This window comes from Watersipora subatra, chromosome 2 (genome assembly GCF_963576615.1).
Source record: "Watersipora subatra chromosome 2, tzWatSuba1.1, whole genome shotgun sequence".
In the NCBI taxonomy this organism is placed as follows: domain Eukaryota; kingdom Metazoa; phylum Bryozoa; class Gymnolaemata; order Cheilostomatida; family Watersiporidae; genus Watersipora; species Watersipora subatra.
Window position 1 is genome coordinate 56,712,741 of NC_088709.1, and position 19,877 is coordinate 56,732,617.

General features: G+C 32.3%; 1 protein-coding gene across 2 annotated transcripts in view; it reads right to left on the reverse strand.

The window, feature by feature from the left end:
* Positions 1 to 248: 248 nt before the first annotated feature.
* The window catches only part of LOC137387450 (mucin-3A-like), a 31,886-nt gene continuing 12,257 nt past the window's right edge, over positions 249 to 19,877 (reverse strand). For both annotated transcript variants that reach the window (XM_068073876.1, XM_068073877.1), the window contains exons 3-11: positions 19,348 to 19,513; positions 15,408 to 15,570; positions 12,819 to 13,067; positions 11,223 to 11,361; positions 8,642 to 8,894; positions 7,766 to 8,015; positions 5,601 to 6,099; positions 2,887 to 3,058; positions 249 to 930 (exon numbers count right to left, since the gene is read on the reverse strand). In XM_068073876.1, coding sequence (XP_067929977.1) covers positions 825 to 930; positions 2,887 to 3,058; positions 5,601 to 6,099; positions 7,766 to 8,015; positions 8,642 to 8,894; positions 11,223 to 11,361; positions 12,819 to 13,067; positions 15,408 to 15,570; positions 19,348 to 19,513 — 1,997 coding nt within the window. In that variant the 3' untranslated portion in view covers positions 249 to 824. The remainder of the gene's footprint in view (positions 931 to 2,886; positions 3,059 to 5,600; positions 6,100 to 7,765; positions 8,016 to 8,641; positions 8,895 to 11,222; positions 11,362 to 12,818; positions 13,068 to 15,407; positions 15,571 to 19,347; positions 19,514 to 19,877) is intronic.

The following is a 19,877-nucleotide window of genomic DNA, read 5'->3' on the forward strand; positions in this document are numbered from 1 at the left end:
GCTGACTCATTAATTAGCTAACGGTAAACAAAGGATAGCGGCTGTGATCCGCTTTCATGTCTTTCAGGCTTTTTTCTACACTCTAACGTGTAGAAAAGACTATAACCAGTGGCCAAAAAATATCTTATACCTCATTATAATCTGAAAGTCATCTTCTAGGACAATTGCAACCTGTTGTTCTGCTATACTTTCTAAGTTGCTAGGAATTGTCAGCCAAAAGTTTGGAGCCATGGCAACAGTAGTCAATTTGGCATTGTTTCTATTTAAAAAATGATAAAGTGGCGAGCAAATTTTTAAAAAATTCAACAAAGAAGAAAACACTATTTTATATGATTATGTTATTTTCATGCAAACAGGCAAAATAGAGTAGCTAAAATGTAGATGAATACATACAATATTGTATAGTTCTATATATGAACATTGCAAATGTTTGAGCAAGTATCTTCTGGTGTCACAATCAAATCACGCCCAGGAATAAATGATTGACAATAATTTGAGAAAATAGTAACGACTATTAAGAGCATTACTTATTTTTGAATTGAACGTAATATTACTAATAATAATTTGTATGTATTTACTATAGCATATGCTTATAAGTATAATGTCAAGCAAAGGTAACCAAGTTGGGCATCATATTTATCTCATCATCAGAAAACCATTGCTGTCACAGAAGTGGTGTAGCATCTCTTCACAAATAAAAAACACAACATAGATTTTCAAACGTGTTTTTTGGTAACTTACAACACTTAGAATGTGTTTATATACATACAATACACAAAATGGTCCGGGAGATGAGCAAACATTCCGTGATGGGGTCTCCATGGCTAAAGGTCATTGTTAAGTCGAACCATTTCACTCTCTCTTTTGTATATGGGGTTTTCAAAACTAACATCGGCCTCGCTGTTCTCGAGTAGTGAATGGTGCTGTATTCTGAAGTCATATAATTGTAGAGTTGCGTAGCTGATTATTTCACTTTTTATTATTATTTTGTAAGTATGAAAGAAAAATTACAGTGATCTTTCCGGTCTTCATGCCTTAGTTCTAAAGATGCCAATACATCAGCCAGTCTATTTCTGTCAGCACGCACATAATTATTATTATTATAATGTTAATATTTTTTATTTTTCTAAAATTTGTCAATTTTTTGCACTTGTAGTGCTCAAAGTCGGGCATGCATTAATCACTTTGTAACTCTAACCACAAACCATCCCGGTTTACATCGAACACGTTGTCACTCTAACCACAAACCATCCCGGTTTACATCGAACACGTTGTAACTCTAACCACAAATCATTCATGTTTATATTGAACACATTGTCACTCTAACCAAAAACAGTGAAGCACCATCAACTTTCCACTAAATGTAAGAAAAAAATGTCATTTTAGTTTAGAAAGCAGCTTTCTTAATAAACATAACAAGGAACATTTCATTTTCATAATGGACTAACGTATTCAGTCATAAATGCAGCGTGCTTTAGTTATTGGCAATGACATGCCCATAACTTTGGCAAAAACTCCATTGCAATGTTTTTAATGACAAAATTCTGAAATTGAGTAACCCAAAACAAAGTAGCTAAAAAAGTTTGGTTTTTGGTATTTAAGCTGCGCTTAACATAAATTTTACTGCTAATTTCACAAACAAAATGTTAACGTTGTTAATCCATTTGAAAGCCGTGTAGCACAAAAGCCTAAACAACACACCAAGGAATTAGTGATCACACTATATATTATATATATATATATATATATATATATATATATATATATAAAAATTGTTTCCTCACACCGGATACCCCGTATGGGTGGTAAATTCTGCTCTAACTCGGGTCTCCTACCAGAGACCTGGGAGTTTGAGCACTCGTCTCAAGATCTTCTCAAGATATATATATATATATATATATATATATATATATATATATATATATATATATATATATATATATATATATACTCCAAACTTGTTCTTTAGATTATTTGGTAAAAAAAATTTTTAATTCTTGTTTTCAGATGAGGCATAAAATGTTTCTATTTTTTATCAACCAATTTTTTTCATCAATATTTTTTTCATCAACAATATTTTTCATCAATCATGGAGTCAAGAATATACTTTTTTATGTAGCAAGAAGGAGTTTAAGAAGTTGAAATAAGACATGAGGTACAGTAGTACAGCTTTAAGCTTAGCCTAGCCTAAACTTTGCTATATAAGCTGATGCATAGACTGAAAAAAGTGGTGTAAACCGGCCTTCACATAGTTCTTTCAAAGCCTAGCAAAGGAATGTCTGTTATGTGGTCTGTTCAAAGTTTTTACTCACTAATCAGCTTATATACCTATTTGGTGCTACTATGTGGCATTCTTGAATGTTTTTTATCGTTTTTCATTTATGCTAAGTAATCTTTACGGAATAGCAAAAAGCATGTTTTATACCCAAAAACCATTCATAATCGTAAAAGTGCAAGTAAGAATTTGATCTCAAAAAAATTCATTACCGTGCCACATTTTAAATACGTACTTAAAGACAAACATGAGAATTGCTATATTAAGTTAAAGCTCTTATCAAAATATGAACAACCCTTTCTGATAGCTCGAATCCATCAAAATTGATTTTTATTGCTAAATTAGCAAAGTTAAAATGATCCATTAGAAGGTTTATGCGTTATGGCAGTATTAGACACAAGTCATCAATTGTATGTAGATTTTTTGTTAAAATATATGTTGAAAACAGCCCCAGCAGTGACTAAATAATATAACGCTATATTATAATATAATATGCTAAATCATGCCAAATTGTACTACATTGTATTATATCATTTTTATGGTGTTATCTTATTTATATTATATCTAGTATTTATCAAAGATTTGACTAGCAAGCTTTATGTCATACCAACCTTCTGCGCCTGAACATGAAAACAGCTCCACCAATTACAATTAGGCCAATGACACCTATAGCCACAAGAGCCCAAACATATCCTGGTGTGCCTGTTTTGCTTTCAACTTTTCCAGCCTTTGTGTCTTTTTTAGTCGGTGGTAACTTTGGTTTTTTTGGTGATTTTGAAGAACCTGGAATTAAATTTATTATCTGTACACTTTTATTCCTGAATTAAAAAACAAAATGTTATTTCAGGTATAAAAGTGTACAGACCCTAAACACCTTTCAGCAAATAGAAGCTTGTTTTATGTCAAAAGCAATCAGTCAAGCATCTGCCATGTAGCGTCAGTTTATATTTTGTTAAATATTTCATACTTCATTAGCTATAATTTGATTTCAAACAGAAATTTTTTCTAAATTAATCCTCAAAGGAATTGTAAAAAGGCAATAGTTAGTCAACCAAATAATTGGTATGGCATAGAGTGTTTAAAATACTTTTCTTGATTAAAAATACAAATATTTGATGAAACATTGTAAAAAGGGCTAGCAACCATATTTTCTCATCATGAAAACCATTATCAAAATTTTTTATACCATGTAAGCTAAATGGAGCTAAAAACCGGTAATCGCCACAAAATAATTTGGACACTTGTAATCTCCATAAAATAAGTTTTTAGCATAGACAGCATCAGACAATGTAAAATAAAAAAACTCATTAAAATTAAAAATGCTAAAATATGCTCTAGAAGCACGCGTTATGAAAGTTTTAAAAAAAGTTCGGAAGGTTCAAAACAATAAAGATAGAAATAAAATAGCAAATTTGTATAGGTTTAATTATATTATATTATATAGGTTTAATTATATTATATTATATAGGTTTAATTATATTATATTATATAGGTTTAATTATATTATATAGGTTTAATTATATTATATTATATAGGTTTAATTATATTATATTATATAGGTTTAATTATATTATATAGGTTTAATTATATTATATAGGTTTAATTATATTATATTATATTATATAGGTATAATCTATTTAGGTTTGCAGTAACTTACTTTACATGCAATTATTTATCACTATAAGTAAACTCTATGTCTGACATGAACTTCAAAACAATGTTAAACTGCTTCCTAATTTAACATTGTATTAATTTCATTGCCTTTGGCTTCCTTTTTGATTTTCTTTTTTGAGTCGATATTTGAAAAACATTTTCATTCAAACAAGGTTTCTTTCTATTTATACACATTCACAAGTTATTGCTTATTAAGAAGCTAAAATATGTTTCTAGTTATTCATTTATTTGTAGTAAAAGAAGTTTCAAATCTTTGCTCTTCAAAAAAATGGGTATATACCTATAAAGTATTTTTCATCATGTTCCTATGCAGTCTTAGAAATTATGTTCTCATACAGATTTCTCTGTTCAAAATTTCAAAAAGAGGTAGGAGAGAAACAGATACAAATAACATTTTAGTATATTAGATAAAAGTTCAGTTGTTAAAGATCTTTTGATAAAACGAAGCAAGCAGGCAAACTGCAAAATAAGTTAATTCCATGATTTTATTTCAAACGGTCTTATTTTTCTTCTACTAAGAGAAATAACCCCAACAGAAAACATAAAAATGCCAATAGAATACCACCTCAGTAATTTCCCAAAAACTCAAAAAATGTCTAATCCAAGGCTAAGATGATTACTTGAGAAACTGGCCTACAAAATAATATTCTTAAAGGTTGACTTGCTGCAAAATTCACATTACCTTTATTTGATATGAAAAGATTCACCATGTCTTACTCTGTTGTGTTGTAGGTGCAAAATATGTGGAAAGGTGATTACAAGCTCTTAAAAGCTCAAAAACGAAAAGCCGCCGTAGATTGGAATTTCTTTATTTCGATGACGTAACCACGAAATTTGGTTATCGTCTTGTCACGTATGTTCTCACGTGAATTGAAAGGCCAATAAAAAGCTCAATATAAAACTTATCGTAGTACTAGTTTATGACAAACACTTCGGGTTTTACCGAAGACCCCGTATCAAATATAGATATATCTACGGCGGTTTCGTGATGGCTGCGATTTTCTGTTCGTTTTTGAGCTTTTAAGAGCTTGTAATCAGATTTCCACATATTTGGCATCTACAACACAACAGAGTAAGACATGGTGAATCTTTTGATACCAAATGACTGTAATGTGAATTTTGTTGCAGGTCAACCTTTAAATAATTGCCAAATTTTTGAACTGAATGAGCTGGAAAATGTTGTGTTGGATTAATGTACATATTTCAAGTGCCACCAGTTATAAGACTTCAACCTAATGTCAAATTACTTAATCTCCATAAATATATATCTAACCACCCTAAAGAAAATCTCTCTCATGAAGGGCAGTAGACAATGAAACTGCAACAGATGATAGCCTCATTTGAGTTGCAATAGAAAATATGGGAATGTCATAAAAATCCATCAAATATGTGATTGAGCAAGACAACGAATGACAGGTTAAAAGTGAAGGTGACAACTAGTAGCAGTTAGCAAATGTTAATAGGAAGCAGTACATAGTAAATACAGCAATAACTCAAATGCTATAATGCCTGACTGTTGTTACTTCTGTTTTTGATTTGAAATGAGTAAAAACTTTATTTCAGAAAAAAGAAGAGAGTACAAATTTTCTTTCGGCAGAAACTAGTACACGTTTTATTTCTCTCTCTGAAGTTTGATTCTAACTCAACTTACTTCTAGACTTCGTTGTTCTCCGATCAATCGCTTTGGTTGATGAATCTGGTTTTGAAGAAGTTTTATAATCTGGAGATGATGTCGAAGAGGAAACTTTGTCAGTCAAAGCTGTTTTGTCTGATTTTATAGTTGTGAGTGGTGTATTACTTGTTTTGGGAGTGGTAGTTGTAGGCGTGGTTGTAGGCGTAGTCGTGGGTGTGGTTGTAGGCGTAGTTGTGGGTGTGGTTGTAGGCGTAGTTGTGGGCGTGATTGTGGTTGTTACCATTGTTGTTGTGGAAGGCTCCAAGTCTCTACTTGTCAGCTCTATTGCAAAGCCTCCTTTTTGTATGTTGAAATTTGATTTAAAAATCAAAGTGAAAAATCCATCTGTCTCTGCCGTTACTTTTTGACCTTGCCATGAGTTTTCACAAATTCGAGAGTCATCTTTAAAGAAACTAACCTCAAGATAATCGTGTTGACAGTGTGTAGTGCTCTCAAGGTCAAACACTTTGAACTCTATCTGTAATCAGACATAGCAGTTGTACTATATTCTGTCAACAAAACAGATTGAATTTCAACAGAATTTTCAATAAATGTCAACTAAAATACTGACTAACATAAATATAACAGTTAGGCTTACACAAAATAAAAGAGAAAGAAAGCTGCCTTGTTTGTATTTAAAAACCAAGCAGTAAACAGCATTTTAATGTGGATTCAATTACAGTCAAAATTTATGACCACCTCAATTTAAACATTTTTAATGTTTGATTCTAATTTGAGCAAATATTTTTTTATCTACTAAAGGTAAATTCTTTTAGACAGCATTAAAAGTTTATTATAACATAGCAGCTTCAAAAGTGAGAATTAAAGTTGATGAAAAATAAAAAAGAAACATAAAAATGTCTAAATAATAAAATGTATCCAAAATAACTATGTTTATACTTTATTTAGAAAATGTTAGTTCTGTACCTAAGTATTTATGAGACTATTTTTTGTTCTGCTATAGTAACAATGAAATTCTTTTGGAAATAGAAATATTTTTGTTGAATTTTGTTCAATGTTATTTGAGATATACTATAATTATATTGTTTGATACTGCCTATGAAGTATGATGGTTGTATTTAAATTTAAAATTTAACTATTTGCAATATTTATTAAGAATTATTATGTTCTATAGAACAAATTAAATAACATAGTGTACTTTAAAAGAAGCATTTCCTTTAGCATAAAAATGGATAAGTTATTGATTTAAAAAATTGGCGACAACAGTTTTTGCATGTCTGCAAGGGTTTAGTGCAGCATTTTTGATGTACTACTGACACTAGCATGCTGTTTAGTAAATGCCCAAAAGTCCATCTTAGTTTCAACATTTATGTTTAAAATAAGTTTTATGCCACAGCAGCAATGCCAACGAAAAAATATTGTTTCACCTTTTTTCATATGTTCTCTACATATAGTTGTGATACTTTCTGAGGAAGAGTCAGTAAAAATAATCAATTCATATTCGTTTGTGTTTTTCATTATTTTCTTCTACTCTTAAAGCTACCTCGTTGCATACATAGTGGTGACTGAAATAACATGAGAGGGCAGCTTTAGAGCAAACCAATCATTTTTAAGTTCTTTACAAATTGACCAATAGAATGGAAACTCTTAATATTTAACTTTACAAATTGACCAATAGAATTGAAACTCTTAATATTTAACTTTACAAATTGACCAATAGAATTGAAACTCTTAATATTTAACTTTACAAATTGACCAATAGAATTGAAACTCTTAATATTTAACTTTACAAATTGACCAATAGAATTGAAACTCTTAATATTTAACTTTACAAATTGACCAATAGAATGGAAACTCTTAATATTTAACTTTACAAATTGACCAATAGAATTGAAACTCTTAATGTTTAACTCAGCTAACTTTTCAACAAAGGTTATAATTTGATATTATTGTCAGACTATATCAGCAGTATTTGGGTTTTTAGATAAAAATAAGAGTTTTAAAATAACTAAATAGAAAATCGGTGGACTTAAAATACACAATGCTGCCAAAGGAACTATACAAAATGGGAAACTAATGTCAAATGAAAAGCTCAAAAGTTTTTTCTTGTAAGAGTACCTTTTAGAATGAGAAGAACATTGCTAAATGTTATAATCTAGAGCGGCTAGTATTGGTAAACTTACTGTTATTTCCTTAATGCCTATTATCTCAAAGTCTGCAAAGCACGCTCTGTTGGGGGAATATGGCTGAGGAAACGAAGGACTTCGGAGACGATAAGGAAGTGTATTAATCGCTTGAAGGTTTATGTCACAGATGTCAACGAAAGACCAGGCATGGTATTCAAAAATAAAACTTTTAGTTATGGCTGATGTCATCTGGTTGAACTCCAAGACTAAGTCGGTGGTGAGTAAGGCAATCTCAATCGGCAGTTGTCTAAAATATAACAGGCTGAATGTAACTTGTACAATAGTATATGACGCTACAGATGCATGTATCTATGGCTCGATGTAAAAAACGACATATGCTGTCTTTTTATCTATTTTATATGTAATCAGAAAGAACAGCACTGTAAATAGTTACATGTATGTGTATATACGACAAATAACTACACATAGCAACCACAACATTTGTGACATATACCAGCACGTTAGCAAAAATATCAACACTTATCTACTCGACTCAACACTTATCTAACTATATGCGTATCTATCCATATACGTAAGGTCTCTATGTAATCAATGTATATACATAAGGAAGCAATACATACCCTTACTTTATATATAAATGTACATCCATGATATAAAATTATATCTATGATATATATATATATATATATATATATATATATCATGGACGCACATCACTTTTCATAGATATATATATCGATTATATATATCCATGAAAACGATTGTATATATAATTTGTTTTTATGTATATAATAAAATACTCAATATATATTGTATAAATGGTATTAATGTGTCTATTATATGTATGTATTACAATTAACCCACGAGTCACTATCAGGCTGATCATCTGGTTTAGCATAACTCTATACTTACTCTGCATTGCAGCACATAACATCACTGTTGACCTTGACACTAGCAGTTGTGCAGTTGCAGGCTCCAGCTTCACTCCAGCTAATGTTATAGTCCATAATCTGATATTGAGAACTGGGTACGACTAACTGGCAATTACTGTAGATTTTAGAGTTTGGTAGTGGATAGCCTGGGCTAAATATGGCAGCTTGATCCTCGTTTATAGATTGGTAGCCTCCAGAGCATATATCAATGTAATCAGTAGACTGGTCAATACCTAGAAAATAATAAACGCATCCTGAGTTAGTAAAATTAGCTATAGCTACATTTAGATACTTACATGTAGATGTATATCAGATAGTCATGTTAGTAAAAGGGAGCAGATTGAAAGGACCTTTAATGGCAGCAGTGAAGACTTGTCAGCTTTCCAACTTATTTGATTTCTAAACCAGGCAAAAATGTAGTTTTACTTCTAAACTAGTGAGTTTGGCTAGTAACGTCGATCAACAATTTATTACTTGATCATTATATATGTGGTGTAATCACAATGGCACCATTTTTAAGTTTGCCAAAAATTATTGCCAAAGTTGATTGCGATTCTATGTTCTAAAATATTTTGTGATAAAAATGACCTCTCAAAATTGTCTAGTGCAGAGAAACTTGGATAGATTCTGATAACTGGCTTTACATATGAACTGATTACTTTTCTCAAGTGTTGTCTGGCGTTGAAGTGCTAGAGAGGAATATATATCCAGCCATAAAAAAACATCCAGTATTCGGTATATAATAGAAAGGCGCCTGATAATAGGGCACTTTGTGTTTCATTTTATTAATAACTAAAGCTAATCTCCTCCTGAATGCTTCCACAGACAATTTTATTATCAGCAAAGTATATCACAACATCTAGGTAGCTAAATTTGGCAATAGTCAAGGTACATTGCAGCGTACATGGCTCCAGATTTGACAAGAACCAAAACAAGCTGTTTCAGCTTAAGTTAAATAAGACGCCTATGTTTATGACAACATAGATATGTGAATAATCTAAAAAGCAACTTTTATGTTATGTTATGAAACATCTAAACATCGGCAAACCAGTATTACTAAAAAATTCACCAATATGGCCACCAATCTTTGCGCTAATGCGGTTAATTAACAGTGTTTCTGACTTACAGGGCTTGTGCGAAAAAAAATTGCATAGCTAACCAATGACTTAGTATTTTGAGAGCAATTTTAATTGTTTTTCAATGTATTGAAAATTATAAGCTTATCATTATTCTAGTAATTGTGCTGCTAAAAATACAGAAGCTATCATTGAAATAGCTTTAAATGTGCTATTTCACAAAACACTACATGAACAGCGTGAGTATTATTAATACGGGGGGGGGGGGGGGGGATTTATAAATCATTTTGCAGCAATACCTAATGCAGTGTAACGCTTGATAGTTATGTACAACAACTGAAGCATTGACTTTGTGAGCCTAGTCAAAGATCAGTGTTATCAAATACTTGCTAGGTATGTCCCCTGGCTTTCAGGTGGGATAAAAGTAGACATTATAGGTATATTGGCATACATGGCTGACACAGGTAAAGAACTTAGTGTTGAACCCAAATTCCTTAATGACTCTCTTCTTTTTCCTCACACCCTCTCTTACTTTCTCTCTCTTGTTCTCCCTTTTGTTTTCACTTTTTTCTTTGTCTCTCAGTTTCTATCTCTATCTCTCGCTATTTTAATAGCTCCCTTTTCCTCTCTCACTTTTTTTCTTTCTCCTTCTTTCGTTCTCTTTCCCTTTTTCTCTCTATTCTCTCTGTTACTCTCCCTTTCCCCTTTTTTCATGCTCTCCCTTATTCTTGTTCTTTCTTCCTCTCTCTCTCTCTCTCCCTCCCCTCTCTCCTTTTTTCCTTCCCCTCTCTCTCTCTCTCTCTTTCTCTCTTCCTTTATTTCTTTGTTTCTCTCCCTCTCACTCTCCTTTTCTCTTTCTCCCTCCCTCCCTCCCTCTCTCTCTCTCTCTCTCTCTCTCTCTCTCTCTTCCTCTCCCCCTCTCTTTCTTTTCTCTCTTTATTAGCACCTCACAAGACGACTCTATGATCTAATCATTGCCCTATGCAAATGATTGCATCCTGCACATCAGAAATATTTAGTTATCAGAGTGTTTAACGAGCTCATTCCTATATCTCAATTGCTCTTATTTGAATAGCTTAGCCTCTTTCTGACTGAACAATATTAACAGTATGCTACTCTCATTTTTCACCTCTTATATAACATCATTTTGCTTGATTTTTTATATAATTTCCTGCTCATAGTTAAATGTTTTACCAAACTCTTGTTCAGCATTAACAAGGCGCTTTGTTAGTAAATAGTTCTTTATTCTGAGTAAATGTAGTGCCTTGGTTGTATAATTTTTGAATAATTTATATGACCAACTGTAGCAAAGAAATTCTCTGCCCTTTTTCAACTGAAAATCTTGCTGTCAAGATTTAAGTAGTTATTTTGGTGAATGTTACTTTTAGCATTGTTCAAGTTTTTCCTTAGTTTAGCTTGAGTTTCAAAAATGTAACAAACTCTTCAGGCTGTATGTATTTTTTAGAAAAATATCAAGAAACTCACCTTCAATTTGGACCAGTGCTCCAATACTAGCCGTTGGATCAGTCAAGGAGAAAACATATTCGATAGTAAGGAGAGTTTCCTCTTTCACATCCACAGTTACATTTGTTGCCATTTCCCACAGCATAGTATTTTGATCAATCTGTAGGAAAAATGCTTAAGGAACTAGAATATTGGTCAGTTTGAATATTTCTAGAACTATTTAGGGACGTAAGACTTTCTTGACTTGCTCACTAAATTGTCCTTGTTTTCTTTATATATTTGTAATGCTTTGATGGAATCTGGGCTAGCATCATCAGTTGCTGAAGTCCCGAACATGTACTATTCATCAACCTTTTAGTGTTTTGTTATACCTACCTCCACAATTCAGGGAGTTGAAAAACTTGGGTCTGTTACAACCTTTTAAGTTTTTACCAAATATGTCTAGCCACTTTTGAAAAATTTCAATTATCATCAAAGCTTGGAACCAATTTTTGAAGCATGTTGAAATACTATCACAAAGCTTGAAGAATTTTCCTTCTTCAAAATTGCCAAAATGATTATTGTGTAAAATAATTTGAACCATCTTTGTTATTTTGCAACGGCTGCGCTGTCTGACAAAAAAGAAGATTTCTAAAATAAAGATTTCAACACTGCATTATTCAAGAGCTCTGCATAAGTCAAGAGAATGTGTGAGTTTGAGCACACATTAATGATTACACATAGGCTTGTATGCGAGTTTACACGTGATCATGGATACATGATCTCATGCACTCATACTCACATGATCACAAATATGCATGTACACATTTGTAAGATGAGTGCATGCTCACATTTATGCTCATATACGCATCTATATGAGAATGTATGTGAATGCTCATTTGTATTCACGTAACCACCCAAGCATATTGCTTTTTAACTTACAACAAATTGGTTTATAATTTGTTGTTGTCGTTTTTGTTACCAGTAAACAAACATGAATTATATACCACTAAATTCAAAGTCTCATCAAGATTCAGAATATCTCACCAAGATTATCTGTAGGATACACCCAAATCAAATTAGATGCAGTTTTTGAAACAGTATAATAAAAATGTTTTTTTAAATTGCTTACAATTACATTAATTTAGTTTAAAAATGGTTGGCATATTGCCAAGTTTCATGAGATAACTTCATGTTTTTAAAACTTATACACATAAATTTTTTGTTTACAATTTTTTGTTTTTTTGTTTTTTGTTTATTTCTAGTTTTGTTGGCATCGCTATGCTTTAAAAGAAGCAAATAAAACTGTAAGTGGTGTGACTATATCTGTACAGATGGTTATCTTCAACCATTTTAAAATGAAGTGTTCAGAACTTAACCTACATTAGTTCAAAAACATAATTTTACATGTTAAAAAATAATCTTAAAAAATAATGTGTGAAAATAATGTTTGATTTACATGTGAAATGAAGATTAATTTAATGCATAATTTAGGCTATTGACTTAATTCACAATGAGTGACAATGTTTTACATGAGAATTTTAGTTTTTTAACAAAACAGGTCCAGTTTATTTAGCAAAACACTGCGTTTGTACATGCGTTTCTAAAAAAAACATATAGCTGTAATGCAGTACTCACCTTTACAAAGTTTTTAAGGCTGGCTGCATCACTTTGGTCTGACATGACCAGCTTTATCATAATAGAATCATATGCTAGCACATTAATAGTAGCAGATGTGTAGTTATTTGGGCCGGTGTAAGTTGCGTTAAAAGGAAAGTTTGGAGATGAGGCTATCCGAGTCGGAATTGACAGAGTGAGAGGAGCCAGCATTTCACTGTACAGTATGTATGAGAACCTGTATGATGGTATCGGTACACCAGTAACGGCCTAAAATATAAAATTTCATAAAGTGATTTGATAGATCTAATGGAAAGCGCAGGAATGAAAACTCTTTTCATAACTATTGGCAGCTTACTGAAAATCAGAGTGCACGTGAAGTTAGCTGAAATTTCAGTACAAACAGTTATTAGCATACAGTATATGAAAGTATTAATATACTTCAGGTCTTAAACTGTGACTCACATTCAAAGAAAAAAGATTTATCATCGTAATAACTGGTGTTCTGTTAACTTTCAATTCTCTGCTTTCAAGCAATGATGCTAAAACAACGTCATAAAACTATTGCGGATATTTCTGGTAAGTCACCTTTATTTTACAGAGAGACGAACTGTTACTTTCACAAGAATTAGCAAAATGTGTATTAAACTTACGTTATAAATATAGCTTGTTGTCAAGGTATGATTTTGAGTGGGGCTTCAAAACGCCAGTTATAGAGTAAATGTGTTTTAAATAGTCTTTAAGGTTTTTCTGTTTGTTTATATCTATCTATATATCATGCTAAAGTTGCTATAGAAATATGGACGATCTTTAGTGACTCGTAATTACATATTTTTCTAGCCTCAGGCTTCAAATAATTGTAGTTTGATTCTTTTATAATCAGTTGAAACCAGAGGGTGTTTGCATTGGATATTTTCTATGCGTTTTTATACAAGTCTATACGAAATCTTTGCCTTACGATGCTTAAACTGATATGAATTAAAATGGTATAGCGGGATTCACTGTAATTCACTTTGCACATAGTGTATTGAGTGTTTTTTCTTTATTACTCTTTTACGAAACCAGCGTATCTAGTCGTAATAAACTTCCAAATCGGCGGCTCCGCATACTAAAAAAGCAAGATAATCTAATTTAAGTGAAGTTGTACGATAAAAAAATTTCAACCTGTTCAGCAATCATTTTAGCTAATTTGAGCAAAAGTTGTCAAACACAATATATTATAATACCATTAATTCTATTTTTTTTAATATGGTCCACTATATTATAAAGCAATATAACATTTGCCGTTTATAATAATAATATTATTGCTATGAACAATGGCAAGCGACTTGCTAGCATTTAGAAAATTAGAAATTGTTTTCTCTTTCTTCATTAAATAAGTTTGCAGCTACAAGAGCACTTATTTGAATCAAAATTACAAACAACATTTAATTCATCTGATTGGAGAGCAGGTTCAGTACTGTTAAATAAAATAACTGAATCTTCTGACTAACTGAAATAACTCAATCTTGAATTAAATATAACGAAGGGACAAAACAGGGTAGTGTATCCATTTTATTGGTATATGCTTTTTAAAAAATAATAAACCTGTGATTTATTTCGTTGCAAATTGTGAACTTCACACCTAGAAATTATTTTTAAGTGTACCCAACAGAAATAAAAATTCGTATCACAAATCAACTTAAGATAAAACACTAGCCAGTAGAATGCCAATGTACTATTGAGAATTAATGTGAATAATTTAGTCTGAAATACTTCAAAGCCTAAAAGGCATTTTATTTTTCTGTTGCTATGATAAGCTACAAATGTTGGAAAACTATCTATAACAAGATTTAAATGTAAACAATTATAGATTAATAATCATAAAATGTTAGCCTTATTTCCTATAACTTAAATGCTCACAGAGTTACTGATACTTCCTGTCGAGTTACTTAATACTTTGAAACTTGGGACCAAAACAATTCGGAGAAATTGTTTTCCTCCCTGATTGCATGCTTATGTAAACTCGGCTTTGCTGGTTCACTCTGTCTTTTTATGCACATACAGTTTGCGTTAAATTACAATTTTTCTGTCACTTTGGACATGATACATTTTAATTTTAATTACAGGGTTTTAAGCTGATTAGAATATTCGCTTTTGAGATATTCTCAAAATACCTAAGATACTTCAAACTGACTGAGAAATACAAAATGGCTGCTTACAGACCTTTCTAATGACGCACTAATTGACCATTTTGGTAATTAAAGATTTAACTCAGACAAAGATAGAAAGTTTTTTTTCCAGAAACAAAAGCTTTACACTAAAACCATTGGTTTTTTCCTATTCACAACAAATACACAGACTCTAGCAAACTTGGTGTAATAAAATCATGATCTTTCTTCAAGTATTCATAAAACATCACTTCATTGAAAGATTTATTGAAATTTTTATTGGCCAAAGCATTTATTGAATTTTTAATCAAACTCTGTAAGCTTTGAACTCTAATATTATATTTAGTTTAAAAATCACAAATGATAGATAGATGCTAATACGGTCTAATATCAAGGAACCTTTTGTATGTTCACGATTTGGTTTAAAGTGTTGAGCATTCAATAGAGTTATTCGTTTTACCTTGTCTGTGAAGGTGAGTGTGAACCTGATGTCAGTTTGGTTGATAGTGTACCGTGCTGCCTGTAGTGGTGTCGAACTATTGACAGCCTGATTTGTAAGGCACAGGGGAGCACCAAAGCTTAGGTTTATCAGAGCTGAGCAGTTGTAGTTAGGTCCCTCCAACCTATTGGTTAGCAAATTGATAATTAAATGACATAGTATAACTTAACCAATCTTGCACAGAGGTTTTTAAACTGAGGCTATAATTTCTAATTTAGGTTTTAGCTAATGCTACATTTCATCGGAAGGATATAAAATTATGTTTATATCATTACTCAATTTAAATTCTTATTTTTTGGTCTTTTATGTATCATTGTTTTTTTTAATATTGATTTTAAGTGACTTACAGCATTGTTGCTGAAACAATGCCATCTGTTAGATTTCCTGTTATTTATTTATAAATTGTGTAGAGTGACTTAGTCTAATACTAGCAATTAAGGAGATTCTAGAAACTTCTTTCACTTTTTTTAATTAGATGGACTGCAAGTTTAAGAAGCTGGTCTTCAGGAACCACATGAATTTTTGAAATTAAAAATTGTGAAGACCCGATGGAAGTCATTGAGGACACGCATGTGAATTTGGATGAAATCGAGCAATAAATGTGAGCAATAAATGCACACACGCACACACGCACACACATACACACACACGCACACACACAAAAACACACATACGCACTCATGCACACATACGCATGCACACCCACGCACGCATGCACACACGCACGCACACACACACAGATGCATGCACGCGCATAGGTGACAAAAGGTCATTTATTAATTTATATATTATTAGAAAACAATCAATTATAGGGAGTTAATTGTTAACCACTTGAACTTTACGAAAGTAGAAAAAGTATATTTGACTCTGGAATATCAAAATGACCAGACAACTACCAATATATTGATCAAAATTAAATCAATTCTCGTTTGAATATTTTGCTATTTCGTCAAAAAGCATGGTTACATTTTAACATACCTTTTATTCACAGAAACGGGTGGTGTAGCCGTGTGGGTGTAAATCACACGGCTACACCACACGTAGCCCTGTGAGTCACTCTATGCTTCTGCACTCGTCATACTTTGTGAGTGCTGCAACATTTTTGTAATAGCTCATGTGTTGTACTGAAAAACTGATAGTACAAGTTATTGTTATACAAAAGTTAAATTATTCTTGCTTAACATTGACTATGCTGAAAATACTGTTTGAAGCAATCATGAGGCTTTTGCTATTGATTGTATTTGCTATTTGCTATTGGATTGTATTTGCTATTTGCTATTGGATTGTATTTGCTTTTTGCTATTGGATTGTATTTGCTTTTTGCTATTGGGTTGTAACAATTTCAGGAGCGGCAATGTCAGAAATTGATAACCACAAGTCAGAAATAATCTCATAATCTACACAATAAAACAGTTTCAGGCAATATTTTGAAAACTGTAAATATATTTATGGCTAGAGGATATGATTCAAAAACAGTGTGTGTAAACACAAAACTGTTCAAATGTTGTTTGTCAAGCTCAAATCATAGAACAGGGAAGAAAAACATTCATAGTGTCATAAACACTTCCTCCATGAGATTTCACAGAGTGACACGAAAATTTTTTCGATCCAACTTATACATGTATATTAGAAAAACATTAATACTGAAGATTGACTAAATCTAGCTGTTGCATAGTTTGTTTATTACCAGGGTCAAGGACTCAAGTATCACTCAATATTCCCTGATAACATCAGACAGGAATTACATTACTTAAAATAGCTTACATCGGTCGTATGTATGCGACTAGAATAATTTGTACCAGTGGTATGTATGCAATGAAAAACCATAAGGAAGGTCAAGTTGCGAGTGGTGAAGCGAAGCACAGACTAAATTCATGGTGAATAGTTCTAGGGTTGTTATTATACACGCATGCCTCAAGAAACGGAACACTCTGAGTGATTTTTTAATTTTATTTATTACACATGCTTACTAATAGCACATGCTTACGAATAACTCATGCTTATGAATGAGACATGCTTACGAATGACATATGCTTACTAATAACACATGCTCTTGATCAGGTTATAATTCAACACAACTCTTAATTTAATAGTCATCTGATAAGCACAGATATTACAAATCTTAGCTCATTCAGAAACCCAAAGCTTCAGAACTTTAACAGCCTTTAGCCCCATATCATAGACTAAGGATATTAATGACATAGAGCATAATATGATAGCTTGTAGATTTTATTGACATACATCATCATACCATAGCCTGAGTACTTTAACAACTTTCAGCACCATGTGATAGCTTGAGGGCTATAGAGACAGATAGCATCATATGAGAGTCTTGCCATAATTACTTATAAGAGCATATACAGAACATCGTGTAAGGCTTTGGTTACAATCAGTTGAAATTAAGGGTGTTACTTTTATTATTACCTCCTAACAAATTCCATAGATGTCAAATGTTGATACGACCTACCTACTTGTGACAGCTTTTAATCTCAAAGTTGAATAAAAAAATTCAATACTAAGTTTATAGCAGCGCTAGTATAGCGACACCCCGTAAAGCACTGCAATTCCATGGCAAGCAGCCGTGTCATTCTCTTCCTGTTGTGATTCAGTCTTGCTGTTTAAAATCTAAACACACAAGCTATGCATCACCTTTTTGCTATAAAAACGGCCTTAATGACCAACAGCATCGCTATGCTTGTTCATACCAATCGTTGACATAAGGGGTCACACAACCATCGGTGTACTATAGCGCCCTACGGAAACACGATCTGCTTTTCAGCTCAGAGTAGCGCTTCAGCATCAGCGGTACCTAGCGGTACAAGCACTTCGGCACCCATATATGGCTACTCTCTTGCTGTATTGGAACTTGGAATTTAACAAACTCTGAGAAGCCAAAATTGCTGCTACAAATAAACTTCCCATCCTAACACTCCCGGCCTCTTTCCAATCACTGTTAATGACATTATTGTTAGAGTGATTAATATGGCAGGAATTCAAAGCTTGCTTTTAAATGTAGCTGTTATTTTTTGCCTCATTGCAAAACAATGTTTGCAATGAGGCAATGTTTGCAATGTTTTGTTAGATCTATAAAATAAGCAACAGGCAGACCCCTGGAACTGGCAACAAGAAAAAGCAGAAAAGCAGTGAACCATTTCTAAAAAAAATAACAAGCAACAAGCAGAGACAGCAAATAAGCTTTTAGATAAAATAGACAAAAAAGATGCAAAAAAGAAGCAGCAAGTAAATGCAGAAAACAAGTGACAAGCAAGGAGGAAAACACAAAAGTGATATGCTACAGAATATAATCAACAAGACTCAGGAAAAAACAACCAAAGTTTAAAAATCAATCAAATAGAAGAACATAAGCAACAAGCAACAGGAAATAAGCAACAAGCAACAGGAAATATGCAACAAGCAACAGGAAATATGCAACAAGCAACAGGAAATAAGCAACAAGCAACAGGAAATAAGCAACAAGCAACAGGAAATAAGCAACAAGCAACAGGAAATAAGCAACAAGCAACAGGAAATATGCAACAAGCAACAGGAAATAAGCAACAAGCAACAGGAAATATGCAACAAGCAACAGGAAATAAGCAACAAGCAACAGGAAATAAGCAACAAGCAACAGGAAATATGCAACAAGCAACAGGAAATAAGCAACAAGCAACAGGAAATATGCAACAAGCAACAGGAAATAAGCAACAAGCAACAGGAAATAAGCAACAAGCAACAGGAAATATGCAACAAGCAACAGGAAATAAGCAACAAGCAACAGGAAATAAGCAACAAGCAACAGGAAATATGCAACAAGCAACAGGAAATAAGCAACAAGCAACAGGAAATAAGCAACAAGCAGATATATGAACTGATTTCTAACAAGTAAACATAAATGCATTACCGAGATCCTCTGTAGAAGAAGACAATATTGCTATAGTTGGGAAGGGAGAGTCGGGCGCTATGGCTAGTAGACTTATCTGCTGGAGGAGTCAAATAGTTGCGTGTTCTGATGCTGCCTATGGCACTGTATAATGAATCGTCATCGCCAGAGAGTTCGTGTACAAACTCTACAGCATAAAGATAGAATGTTTAATTTTTGCTAAAATATTTCATACTGAATGTCTACTATGAGTTTTTTAACAGGTGATGGCATGAACAAACATACATTTTAACTTTCGTTTATTTTGTGCTTTTTTAAATACGCTTTTGAAAAATATAAAATCAAAAAATAAGAGAGGAGCATGGAAGGAAATACTCAGTATATGAAGTATATACATGCAATATATGAGTGCTGCAGTAGACATTATTTAATTTAATTCATTTATTGCATTGTAAGATTATGTTACGGTATGATTTAGTAGCTATTTATACTGTTATAACTTTTATTCATTCACTCAGTAATTTTATTTTATAGAGGTTTCTGTTTAATTT